The sequence below is a fragment of the Miscanthus floridulus genome, chromosome 1, assembly GCF_019320115.1.
Source record: "Miscanthus floridulus cultivar M001 chromosome 1, ASM1932011v1, whole genome shotgun sequence".
Taxonomy (NCBI): domain Eukaryota; kingdom Viridiplantae; phylum Streptophyta; class Magnoliopsida; order Poales; family Poaceae; genus Miscanthus; species Miscanthus floridulus.
This window is the reverse complement of record NC_089580.1, coordinates 22507896-22521012: the sequence shown is the minus strand read 5'-3', so window position 1 is coordinate 22521012 and position 13117 is coordinate 22507896. Positions and strand designations below refer to the sequence as shown.

General features: G+C 46.1%; 2 protein-coding genes and 1 pseudogene across 4 annotated transcripts; 1 reads left to right on the top strand and 2 right to left on the bottom strand.

Moving 5' to 3' along the window:
• Positions 1–357: 357 nt before the first annotated feature.
• LOC136475814 (uncharacterized) lies at positions 358–1471 on the bottom strand. The gene has a single exon (XM_066473441.1). The coding sequence runs from the start codon at positions 1354–1356 to the stop codon at positions 1045–1047; it is 312 nt and encodes a 103-aa protein (XP_066329538.1). The 5' UTR covers positions 1357–1471; the 3' UTR covers positions 358–1044.
• Positions 1472–4971: 3500 nt separating this feature from the next.
• LOC136453259 (uncharacterized) lies at positions 4972–5977 on the bottom strand (annotated as a pseudogene).
• A 558-nt stretch (positions 5978–6535) lies between these two features.
• Positions 6536–11599, top strand: LOC136475802 (folate transporter 1, chloroplastic-like). 3 transcript variants are annotated; one of them, XM_066473413.1, is made up of 11 exons: positions 6536–6822; positions 6922–7001; positions 7588–7664; positions 7898–7991; positions 8263–8356; positions 9009–9082; positions 9916–10026; positions 10396–10470; positions 10570–10590; positions 10681–10748; positions 11256–11599. In XM_066473413.1, the coding sequence occupies exons 1-11, from the start codon at positions 6687–6689 to the stop codon at positions 11386–11388; spliced, it is 963 nt and encodes a 320-aa protein (XP_066329510.1). In that variant the 5' UTR covers positions 6536–6686; the 3' UTR covers positions 11389–11599. The 3 variants fall into 3 exon arrangements, with proteins under 3 accessions (XP_066329510.1, XP_066329517.1, XP_066329528.1); XM_066473420.1 differs by lacking the exon at positions 10396–10470 and having other exon boundaries at positions 10514–10590; positions 11256–11394; XM_066473431.1 differs by lacking the exon at positions 11256–11599 and having other exon boundaries at positions 10570–10612; positions 10681–10754.
• Positions 11600–13117: the final 1518 nt, after the last annotated feature.

Below are 13117 nucleotides of genomic sequence, written 5' to 3'. Positions count from 1 at the left end.
TAATGCTTAGTCCACGGGAGATACATCGTCGGTCCAAAAATAACCCTAGTTGTTGGTGTACGTGTCACAAGTTTAATTCGATTTATAGAAAATACATGTAATATTTGTATCTCCCAAAAAAAATATTAAAAAACTAGATTCAAAGATCTTTCTAATGATACTATTATGTATTATAAATATTAATATTTTTTAATATATATTTAGTTAAGGTTGTTTGTCGGAAAACCAAAACGACGTATACTCTTAGGGACGGAGTAGGCAGCTAACGGACTCCATGTGATCCGTCCAATTGATGACAGCACACCTGACTGAACCTAATGCACAACATGACAAGATCACCATTCCATGAACGCGTTACGCCGGCGTCATGAACTGCAAGCCAGGATTTGTTTCTTTCCTCGTCAAATGAGTTTCTTTTCCTAGGTCCACTGCATGCCAAATGAATGTAACAGACGATTCTTATATTTCTATCTGCTGCACCTGCACTTGATTGGAACGAATAAGTCGGTGTTCATCTTCTTCCTTTTCCACTCTGTTCTAATTGATGCAACAATTCGTAAAATTCAACAATATTACTGCTGACGATCTCCATCTTGATCAAAACACTGGATCCTCCATCCCCAGCCTTGTGATTAGTCCACCAAAAACACGCACCCAGCGAACTCAATGATGATCCATAAGTATTCTCTTCGTCTATGTTCACCAACTTCGTTGAACCCTCCCAAGCTTGAGTCCGTCCCAACTTCCAAAGTTGCAATCCGTGTCCGCCCATGATTGGTTGGTCAATGAAATGGAATCGTGCCAGCAGTCTTGGCATAGCATCGCTCTGAACTCTGCCCATCAGTTTTGTATAGGATGTTCGATCAAATCCCATCGAATAGCACGCTGAATGTGGATGAATGTTTTCTCAGTTCCTCTGTGTTGAATGAATTTTCCGACACAGACATGTACAAATCAAAGAACAGAGCACTAGTACTACACATCTCGCAACACTTGCAAGAAAAACACTTGCATGAAGCTTGGTCTCCTCCCCTCGTCAATTCCTCACACCACCTCGTACACGACGACTTGCGCGGTGTCGAAGCCGTGAAGCTGGTGGCCCGACCGGTCACCGGCGCGGAACTCCCCCGCGGCCGCGAGCGTGAAGGGCCGCCGCAGGGCCGACGGCGCGTCGAGGGCGAAGCTCGTGGACTTGGCGTCGTAGGCCGAGGACGACGACGACGACGACGACGTCGCCGTCGACTGGGTCTGGGTCTGCGGCGGCTTGTAGTACATGCGCGCCGTCTGCGGGCAGTGCGAGTGGAACCTCGCGGCGATGCGCACGCCCATGTCCAGCATCTCCACGTACCGAGCCATGTCGATGGCCGCCGATCCCTTCTCTCTGCCGCCGCCGATCGGTGTTGGTCCACGGTCACAACACAAGCGGGGAGCGTGGCGCGGGATGGGATGCGCGGCGAGCAGTGGCTCTGGTTCCTTGTGCTTCTCTCGATGATGAGAAGCAAAACATTTCGCGCGTTGGTTATAAAGCTGGGTTTGGCCAAGGAGTCCGAGGACGGAGCCGGCGAAAGTTGGGTTGGGTGGGCGGGCGACAGCGCCGACGGGGGTGGTGTGGTGTTTCGCGTGACTTTCGTGCTGGCTGCGCGGTGTGGAGTTGACTAAAAACGTGCCCTCGCTTTTCCGGCGCGGTTGGGTCGCGTGGTTGGGCGTTTCGTGCATGCGCCTTTGAACCACGTAGAAATGACGGAGGAAGCGTGGTCGCAACGCACGCGAGCGCCGGAGTGGACTGCATATTTCCGGGGATTTTGGGGCGTTTCGTCACCCAAACGCGACCTTTCTGCCGTGCGCGGTGCGCCAGCGGCTGTGTCCCTCTCACCGCTCGGCGGCCAGAGCGGCGGAGGAGGTAAAAGAGAGCAGAAAAGGGCCGAGGATCGAGGAGTGACGAGCCGCTTTGCTTTGTCGTGTTTGGATGGCGTCACGGATAGACAGTTGACGGTAGACAACGGAGTCATCCGAACTTAAATCGAACCTAACTGTTGGTTTGGATTCAGGCGTACAGCGGTGTCATCCGGCACCAGGCGATTCTGTGTAGTTACGGCTGCAGTTCAATTTTGAGAATGAATTCATCTGTCGCAAGAACAAAAGGCCACCTCATCCGGAGCCAACCACCTGATTACGCGAAGATTGTTCTTCTCTGCCCCTGTGAGGCTGAGCCCTTGTGTGAGCGCCGTTGGGCAAGGTGCGTTTTCTCGGCACGTGAGGAGTGAACTACCATGTAAAGTGATCATAAAGAGCCATATCGCTCCGTGGACTCTATCCGGTATCTGCATTTTGCATTTTCGCAGCAAGACTTTTGTTGAGCCCGTGTGTCGCTATCGAGGGTCACCGAGAAAAAGGATTCCCGATCGATGAATCGTGTCGCACACGACTACACGAGTGCGTGCCACTTGACAGGAGCACCGAGCACGTATCACGGGAAAGCGCCTGTTGACAACATCTCTTGCTCGATTCCCGCCGCCCCCCCCCCCCCCCCCCCCCCCCCCCAAAAAAAAGGTCTCCTGCTCGTCTACTGACTGCAGTTGCGTGCAAATGAGTGTCGAGTGGAGCTGTTGAGGGCCTATATCCTTTAGCCCTAAAAAAAAGATCACACTGCATTTCCATATAGAAACGTGTTACGTTAGCTTTAAATGAGTAATACTTCACTGAATTTTTTTTTTTGAAGAGGCACCAGCCGTAGGAGTCGATGCCGCTGACAGATGATGTCACGAGCAAGTGCGCACCGGTAGCAATAAGGTCCCGTTTGACTTGGTTTCTCGACAAACTATTTTACTAAACAGTTTTTAAAATAATTTTTTTCGTGAAGTTGAAGCTAAAAAAAATGTTCTATCAATAAAGTAGAGCTATACCAAATGGGACCTAAATACTAGAATTTATGAGATCTTCCGTGTTTCACGAGTTTGTGTATACACATGACCGGTCTCATAAGTATGGCTATTTCTGTTAATAGGGATGTGTTTTTAATGAATTTACCAATTTTAGGATATGTTATCTAGTTCTCCCATAGGTGTTTATAAGGTAAAGGGTCTTATGATGAATTTGTCAGTCTTAAGTCCATTCATTTAGTCATAGTTTCCTAGAGGTAGAGCCATGTTGTCCAGATACGGATACGTGTATCGGATATGATCTGTATCAGATACACGGATACACAATTCTCAAAAAACGAGTGACAGGGGATATGTCTAGGAAATTTTTTAATAACAAAATTACATGATTTAATATGAAAAACACATAGTGCTAGTAAATAAGTGATTCAACAACTCAATAAAACCACAGATTCAACAACTCAATAAAACCACAACTACAGTAATAGGACATCGAATACGGGATATCGGGCCCCATGGAGTATCTGCGCATCATAGGGTAGAGGTATTTATATTTATGGTTGACTTTGTTAATATGAGGATTTGCTGGTCTAGTCAACCATAGCGGTATACATGCATTCATAATTAAGAATCTTACATACCTTGTCTGCGAAAAAATCCCTTTAAATGGTTGTTTCTTTTCTTCTTTTGATGACGTGAAAATGGTCAAAGTTAAGGAACACTCCATGTTTTAAACGGTCAAAGTTAAGGTCCAGCCAGGATTGTCAAACTAACTGAAAACGATAATGATATATGACGGTCGTCCGGACGGGAACGGACGCACCCAAAGCCGCGCCACGCCGAACCGACCCGCCCCTGCCGCACGCCGTCTCCCACACACTGTCTCCCGCACTCATCCTCATCCTTATCCTCTCCTCGCTCACTCCCACAGCTGTTCCTCTCCATTCTACTGCCGCCCCACCCGTCGGGACGGACGTCGTGCCCAGTTCTTTGCCCCCCCCCCCGCCCGCCTTCCGACGCTCCCTCCCTCCCCCCTCCCGCGACTCCACTGGTACCCCGCACCCCCTAGTGACACGGTTCCCGCTCCTCCCACTGAAGACGAGGACGACGGCGGCGGCTCCAACGAGGTAGGTCGGTTCTTCTCTGGATCTGAGCCCTCCTCCTCCTCCTTTGAATCTGAGCGCTCCTCCTCCTCCTCTGGATCTGACCCCTCCTGCTCCTCCTCCTCCTCCTCTGGATCTGAGGGACGCGGCGGTGGCTAGGGTTTCGACGAGCTCTGTTGCAGTAGCATTTGTTTTGCTGTTGCAACAAGTAATATTTCTTTGTTGCATTAGTCTTTTTTTTTGTTTTTGATGTTGCATCTCGCATTGCAGTAGCCTTGTTCTGATGTTACAACAAGTAATATTTCTTTATTGCATTAGTCTTTTTTTCTGATGTTGCTTTCTCGCATTGCGCTTTGTTCTGTTGTTGCAGTAGCTTTGTTCTGATGTTGCAACAAGTAATATTTCTTTGTTGCATCAGTCTTTTTTTTTCTTGATCTTGCATCTCGCATTGCAGTAGCTTTGTTCTGTTGTTGCAGTCGCCTTGTTCTGATGTTGCAAAACAAGTAATACTTATGATGTTTGCATCTCGCATTGCTCCGTGTTGCAACAGATCTTCTGATGGAAATTTTTCTCATTGGACATTCGGGGTGATGGAGCACGGTGAGGATGGGACGTGGAGGGCAACGGGCGTGCATGGGATGGCGGGATGGCGACGCAATTAGGCACGGCGGCGCAGCGGGGGACGGGCTACACGTGGGGGTGCGCTCGTTCTATTCGCATCGGATAGGTGGTCCTATGGGACGCGGCGGGGGGATGGGCGGCGTGGCGGGAAGTCGGGCCACACTCTATTCATAGAGAGAATTATTTATTTGGCACTGAAATAAACCAGTGTTTCGTATTTGGCACTCGAAAATTTGAACTTTCTTATCTGGCATCAAGTTGAAATTTCCTTTCGTAAATGGCACTACCGTCCATTTTCATCGGTCATCTGTTAGTTGACTGGTTCGACCGTGTCAGTTTTTTCTCCGTATGTCCAATGTATCCGTCTGCTAGATACGAAATCTGAAATTTGGCCGAGCCCCCGTAATCCCAGATCCCGGACCTTCTTCCCTGGCTCTGTGCCACTTTGCGAGGCTCTCCTCCGCCGCGGCGCGCCGCGCCTCGTACAGGCGCTCGTGCGCGGACCTCCTCCTACCGCCACGGTGCCCTGGCGCCCCGCCCCTCCCCTTCGCGGGTGATGGAGACGGAGATGGTGACGATGCGCTCGGCTTCGCCGCCGCGGTTGGCGCAGTTGGAGCAGCGTGGTGGGAATGCTGCTGCAGGTGGTGGGTGGTCTTGCCGCCGTCCGACGTGCTGCGGTGGAGCAGGTCCTTGAGGAACCCACCCCAGCGGCGGGATCCCCGGGAGGACGAGGACGACGTGGAGGAAGCAGAGGAGGCGGTGGACGAGGACGACGACGAGCGCGACGCCATGGGGGTCGCCGCCGCCGGATGCTGCGCCTCGTCGGCGAACTCGGCCTCCGACACGGGTTGTGCAAGCGCGTGCGACGCGGTCCGCCAGTGTGTGCGGAACGAGGACATCGAGCGCGCCTTCCGGCGTAGGGAGCGGCTCCGGACGCGTCCGCGGTCGTCGGCAGCCTCCTCCTCCACCCGCTCGGCGTCAGCGCGCCGCGCGTCCGCGGCGGCGTGGGGGAAGTCCGGCAGCAAGGCCGGGTCCGGGTGCGGCTGCAGCAGCGCGGCGGACGGGGCAGATCTGGCTGTTGTGGAAGAGCTCGTCGGCGGAGGACATGGCGGCGGCGGAGGGCGACGGGAAGCGCGAGGAGAAGTCGAAGTCGAAGTCGAGGACGCCGGGGATGGTGTCCTTGCCGCCGCCACCGGGGCTGGTCGGCGCGCTGAAGAAGAAGTGGGACGGGGACGGGTACGGGTCCCGGTCACGGGTGGGGCTGGACGGCGCGCTGACGAAGGGCGTGGAGCAGGCGTGCTCATGTAGGCCATGCTCACCTTCGCGCGGCCATGGCGGAGCGGAGCTCCAGGCGCGCGCGCTCGCCGTTGCCATGGCCAGCCGGGGGCGAGGCCGACCACCATCTGCGCGACAGTAGTGCCCCCGGCCCCTGCGCGCAAGACCGGCGGCGGCTCGACAGCTCGCTCGCGCGCTTGCCCGGCAGCAGCGTGGCGGCCTACTCGCGCGCGCTCGCCGGCCATGGCGCGCTGCCTTCTCGTCGGCGCCGTCCATACGAAAATACTTGAATTTCCTTATTTGGCATCGTGGGTTTCTACTGTAAACAAGGGTATTCGTGTCTTTTTGCCAGCCACTTAACACCGTTACTGTCCTAAATGGACGGCAGTGCCATTTACGAAAGAAAATTTCAACTTGATGCCAGATAAGAAAGTTTAAATTTTCGAGTGCCAAATACAAAATGCTGGTTTGTTTCAGTGCCAAATAAATAATTCCCCGCATTCATATTGTATCTGAATCGAACTTGGTCGGGATCGAAACGTACGTGGACGACGTGCCCCTGAAGGTGGGCGTCCGGTGCTAGGTGCGTGGGACTGAAAAACATCTCTTCAGCCCAGAAACAGGCCCAGAATATGCCAGTCCAGCACACTGCACATCCAAACAGCCCAAAGGTCCGGGAAGGAAGACGAGAGCCTGATTACCTGGAGAGGCCGCGGCAGCATCGACTTCCTGAACAATCTGGCGGCGGCCGCGGCTCCCAAGTTCACGAAGCGAGAGGCGCGAGCGAAGCGGCTACCTCTCGCCGGAGATGCCGCCGGGGACCTCTCCAGCGGCGGCGGAGGCCGAGGCATGGACGTGGGAGAACGCAGCGGCTGGAGCTGCCGCCGGGTTCGCCACGGTCGCGGCCCTCCATCCGCTCGACGTCGTCCGCACCCGCTTCCAAGGTAACCCTCCCCTCAGCCCATATACTCTCGGACTTCAGAGAGACTGAGACGAAGAGCGACGAACGGTAACCGTGCTCTCTCTCTCGTGTTGGCGTGCAGTGAGCGGCGGGAGGGGGTGGTCTGAGGTGCCTCCGTACAGGAACACCGCGCACGCTGTGTACACCATCACACGATCTGAGGTATCATCAGCTCCTACCACATTTCCTTGGAATGATTAATGGACGCGTGAATGTCTCCAGAAAATCATCCTTAGCCTTGCGAAAAAGTTTGGGTTATTTGTGTATGTGATGCTTCCCAAAAAGTTGGAATAGAACTTGCCTTCTATGTACGGGTGAAATTGCTTAATAGTTGATCCTTAGTCGACAAATTTACTAAAATTTGATTCAGAATGGGTTCAAATTAGTCAAACGTGTGCTTATTTATGCTTGCCCAAAGCTGATGTAACATGTGAACACAAATGCAATAACGCAAATCATTACATTTTAGATGTGTAGAAAGGGTTAAGCATTGTTTACCGAGAAGTGTGTGCATTACATATAAACTGCAAGTCACTGCATGTAATTAGCTTGTGTACAGTACATATGAGAAATCACCTGCTTTAAGAAGTTTGGTTCTTAGAAACTCAATGTTCCAGATGTTCATTGGTTGCATCTCTTGATGTTGTTGAAGTGTTTGTTGTAAGATAGGATCTCCTAACGATTAGATCGTTGAGAGATTCTGATATATTCACTATAAGCTATTTCTGAATTATTCAAGTTCTTGTAGGGCCTGAGAGGACTTTATGCAGGATTTTATCCTGCAGTTCTTGGATCAACTGTTTCCTGGGGCTTATATTTCTTTTTGTAAGTTACTATATTATTTCCTCTTCTTTGAATAATGGCGGTGTGTTCTTTTTTTGTGGATCTACTAAAGTAGACTCAGGTAAAATAGCTACTTTCAGGATTTCACTTCCTATCTGAGAATTCAAGTGTCTCAGTTACCAATTTGGGCTGCTTTAATTTTTAGCAATCTGAATGCTACCTATAATATATGTTTATTAGCATTTCAATTGACATGAGATGCATTTTTTTAAAAGTTATAACAGGGCTAAACAAAGGTACTTACAGAGGAAGGATGACCGGCTTCATCCAGTTCATCATCTCATCTCAGCTGCAGAAGCAGGTGCTTTGGTTCGTACAATGACTTTTATCTTTTCTAAAATGATCAATGTTATGGATTGCCTTTTGTTTCCAGTTTGTTCAACCTTAAGATTTAGGCGTGACTGTTAACCGTCAATGTGTATCTAGGCCTTTTATATTATGCATTACCTTTATGATTGTTTTGACTACTAACATATGTACTTTCGTAGCATTGTTTATTCATCTATCTTGCTTTTCATCATTTAAACATGTCAATTTATTTTTCATGAAACTGGTTTTATTGTTATTATACACTATACAGGTTTCCATGTTTACAAATCCCATATGGCTGGTGAAAACAAGATTGCAACTGCAAACACCTAAACACCATACTTCTCAGTATTCTGGGTTTTCTGGTAATATTTGCCTCCTTTAAATGTTGTATAATAAGAACTCATATTGTTCTGTACATATTTTTAAGTCTAGTATAGCAATTAGCAAAACACATCATACAGTGTAACTTTGTACTCTGTTTAGCATGACCTGTGCTATTCTCAGTTCTGTAGAAGTTCTAGAAGCTATGCCTATTCACATGGGTTTAGAAAAGAAAGGGCTGCTTCTAATTCTATGAAATATCTCTCTGAAGTTTAATTGATGAGATGTGGGGTTGAATGGAACTGTAGTGTAGGATGTAGCAATGGGAGTCTGCTTGACAATGGTGATTTGAGTAGGGCCCCCTTATACAGAAGATTCACCTAACAATTGTGGATGTAATAAATCCAAATAGTAACCTAGCTATTCCATAGATAAGTACAGATAATTAATTCATATCCTAGAAAACTAACTACTTATTTAGGTAAATGGGTATTCTTATTGGGGAAGGTTCTTTCGTCCTAATTATCTCTAGGACTATTAATGCAAGTTAACTGCCATTGCAGAACCTGCAGACACAACATTATTGATATATCTTTCAGTGAATTATTTCTGCTCTTCCTTGTTCACATATTCTTTTGTGTATATTTGATTTTATACATCGGTAACTTTGCTTACTTGTTTGTGTAAAGCCAGATGCTTTGAGAACTATTCTAAGAGAGGAGGGATTTCTTGCACTTTATAGAGGAATTGGACCTGGGCTTTTGCTGGTATGTATATCTATTTACTGCTGCTATCTTAGTTTATTCTGCATTTCTTCGTAAAACTACAACTATACTCATATAACTGCTAGTTACAGTAGTGGAGTACTATAATTCATTCTTGAGGTTTCTATTCTCTAGCATTTCTTAGCTGTATGCCCCGATGGTATGAAATTATGTTTCCAATACATAGCACTTAATTCACAATCAACACTTGAAGTTTGAGTTTTAGCCTCTTAAGATTTGCTAAGCGACCTATCAAATTTATGGTTGTGAGATAAGATCCTCCAGTAACTCAACTTGGCGATCATTGTTTGTAATTCCACATTATAGTATCAATGGATAGTTGTGTATTTTCTATATAACTATCCTGTTTGAACCTGACCTTTTTATGGAGATCATGTTTAGTTCTGGGTATGGAAAGATTGTACTCCATCCGTTCCAAATTATAAGTCACTTTGACTTTTTTGGTTCATCTATTTTGATATGTATCTAGACATATTATTATATCTAGATGCATAGCAAAATGGATGTACCAAAAAAGTTGAAGCGACTTATAATTTGGAACGGAGGGAGTATAAGTTAAGGTAAATATTATGCCTGGTTGTCGCAAGATTTCCACGATGCAAGCTTCTTTTCCCTCTATTGCGAGTGCTGTAGTAGTTGGGTCTGGAAAGTTTAATTTTGATGTACTAGACATGTTTTAGAGTAGCTCAGTTAGTGAAGGTATGCATGTCAAAGAATGTTCGCTTTTAGAGTGCTTAGTTATTCTTCTTTTGTTTTATGTATATATATGGATGGTTGATAAATCTAGTTCATGCCTCCATGTTTCTTCATGAAAGGTCACCCATGGTGCAATACAGTTCACAGCCTATGAGGAACTTCGCAAAGCTATGATATTCTTCAAAAGTACACAATCAAGGACAGACAACAGAGGAGGCGAGGAGTCATTGGTATTAACTGATCAAATGTGTGTTTGGGTGTTAATATCCAGTTTAACTTGATTCAATAAAGACGTATTTCAGTGCCCCTAAATTATTAATTATGTTGTTTTTATATTCTTTCTTTAAACTGTTGTTGATGGTACTTATATCTAGAATTTTCATGCCATTCCACACATTTAGACACTGTTTCTCTATATTATGCAGTTTGTGAAATTGTCAAACTTGAGAATTGAACATTTAGTTATGACTTGTGAAAATAGTTTATGCAGTATCATATTGTTTGACTCCACCCAATAACATATGTAGATATACATCTACTATCCTGTGGGCCTTTACTACTTTGTCTGATATTCCATTCTCTTCACTCTTAATGCTTAGCTGAATTCCATCGATTTTGCGGTACTTGGGGCTGGTTCAAAAGTAGCTGCTATTCTACTTACTTATCCTTACCAGGCAACTTCTTTTGCTCCTACTTATATTCTCATAAACTCCATAGGTATATTCTACCTTCCCATTGAACATATATCAATTGAAGGTTTTTGTAATCTGCAGGTCATCCGAGCCCGCTTGCAGGTTTCAGTTTGAAAATTTTCATGTCCATACTATTTTTTATTTTAATCTCTTCCGAGTTTTGATCACTTATAACTCTTATGTGTTTTCCAGCAACGGCCTGGCACTGATGGTACTCCAAAGTACTCAAATAGCTGGCATGTAGTGAAGGAAACTGCAAGGTAAGACTTTAGTGGTGCTGTTGAAATCTTCAATTATGTAATGTTCAGAATAGCACTACTATATCAGACCTTTTCTTAGTCATATGTAGGGACTTGGTGCTTCTAGTATGAAGTAGATGTGCTTGCTGGATTTTCCCAAGTTCACACCTACATTTTTGCTTACTAATTGTCTACAGTCTTCCCTTCAGTAATTAGCATACTGAGAACCATGAAATATATTTATAGAAGAGTAGTTTAAGTCTAAAGTGGCCTTAAAACACAACGACGAGTTTTATTGCAAATTATTTGCCCACCACATCTGCACATAATATTAGAAATTTGAAAAATTGAATGCCCTTGTCTACTCAGTGCAAGTGTAACATGGCATCACAGGGGAATTAATTATGCTTAGTGTGACATTCTGAACTGGGGAGAGGGATGGTTCTTTAATTCTTCTGAATATAACCTTTGTTCTAAATTAAGGGATTGGTGTTCTGATGTGCTTTTGGGTGTATATCTCTACTGCAGGTATGAAGGCGTCCATGGATTTTATAGGGGCATCACGTCCAATCTACTGAAAAACCTTCCAGCTGCTTCCCTCACGTTTGTGGTGTATGAAAATGTTATCAAACTATTCAAAGCAACCAAGGAGAAGACATAGTTACTCACTAAATCCAGGAGTATTGTGCCTGTTCTGACATTTCCGAGTTCCAAGCGATGTCCATAATTTGATAACATCTTATATGACACTTCCGAGTTCCAAGTCATTCCAGGCGAATCCCATATTTCATTAATTTAGCATCGTATATGACAAATTTGTAACAGCAGGGGTTGTGACCAACCTGGTCGTGGAAATTTTTGTTTTGAGAACTTGCATTTTGTAGAGAGAAAATCCACTTTTTGTTTCTTCCCAAAGAAATATTTCTTTGTTATATAATCCAACCTGGACTTTGGCGTTGTAGATCTCCGTCCTGATGTTTGGAATGGGCTGTGGCTGAGTTATGCCCTTTATAACGTCTCAATATAGAGTTACATTACAGTACTCTGCCTTTCATTATTTGTAATTGATATTTGTGCAGTTCTGTAACTTCCCCTTTCACTATATGTTTCCTAAAGTTTTTCAGTGATACTTTTATTTTCGCAAGTGTCACCTGTACAACTGAAATGTTCTTCTTTCAGTAACACACTATGGATGCCATTTATTAAACTGCAAGGTCTTACTACTTTGAGCCATACAATATAGAGCGTATGAGATTCTTCAATTCAAGGGCATTTCTGCACTCCCCCGTGGCCCCGTTCCTGAGGTGGATGGTGGAGCCTTTCTGGGCAGCGAAGCAGCAGTTGCACACGCCCGGTAGCTGCTTGGTGCCCGTTGAGTTGCAGGTCATGTACTCAAAATCCAGGCAGTACAGGGAGCAAAACCTCGCCCTTGCCCGCCATGCCCATGCCTCCGTGGTTTGGATGGAGCAGCCGATGACCATGAGCCCTGCAATATTCTGAAAAAAAAAACGTCGATGAGGCCATTCATGAAGGAGACCGAGAAAGTGTTGGAGGAAGAGGAGAGGGCTAGGGACACCTACGTACCACACAGCAGGAGAGCCAGAGCAGGTTTGAGGTAAGCAATGTCGTGTACCTTCTGTGCGTGTAGTCTCTCCGCAAGAGTGAAGTTTATATAGGAAGCTTGGTCATCATGTGAAGTTGTTTGGGATGTGGCCTTAACTTCTTAAGTAAACAAAGTCTGTCTTTGATTTTTGCCTCTCTTTTTTTATGAAGTCTTTGATTTTGCATGGAGTTATATTTGCAGAACTTTCCCTTTTGACTTTGCAAAAAGCAGGCACTAAGCAGTAACCCCTACTCAAGAGCGTGCATATGAAACCATGATGTGTAAAAGATTGGTCACATTTGGATGTCTGGAAATAAAACGGATACACCGCACAGGACGGTATAGATTGTTGACGGTCAGCTCCGGTCCTAAATCGAACCGAACCTACACAGTTCGATCCTGTGAAGTTCAGTTCACAAAGCCTCTTCGGCTGGCTGGGCTGAATCGTGGATTATTTACTATTGACTGGTTTGACTGATTTAATATGAGAGAAAAATATTATTCTAATTTATAATCCATAATTATATATGATTATTTACGGCCTGCCAAACATGCTGATAAGCTCCCAGTGTCGCATCCGATCATTGCTTAGAAATCTGAATTGACCTCTCGTGATGGAGCTTCACGCCTCTGACTGCACTGCCTCACAGTCACGGCTCACGCCAATTGCACTTGCACGTAGTATTTTAATAGCCAAGTCGCCGGAGCAGTCAATGCCTAATGTGCTCTACGCCTTGTTTAGTTCCACCTCAATTTTCTAAAAAGTGCTACAGTACCTATCACATCG

What these genes read in the sequence shown, in the direction of transcription:
- LOC136475814 (XM_066473441.1), bottom strand. Translation starts at nt 1,356, where the DNA reads ATGGCTCGGTACGTGGAGATGCTGGACATGGGCGTGCGCATCGCCGCG.
- LOC136475802 (XM_066473413.1), top strand. Translation starts at nt 6,687, where the DNA reads ATGCCGCCGGGGACCTCTCCAGCGGCGGCGGAGGCCGAGGCATGGACG. An exon ending in TGGGGCTTATATTTCTTTTT is followed by an intron (nt 7,665 to 7,897) that starts GTAAGTTACTAT and finishes TTTTTTTAAAAG; the next exon opens with TTATAACAGGGCTAAACAAA. An exon ending in TTGGACCTGGGCTTTTGCTG is followed by an intron (nt 9,083 to 9,915) that starts GTATGTATATCT and finishes TCTTCATGAAAG; the next exon opens with GTCACCCATGGTGCAATACA.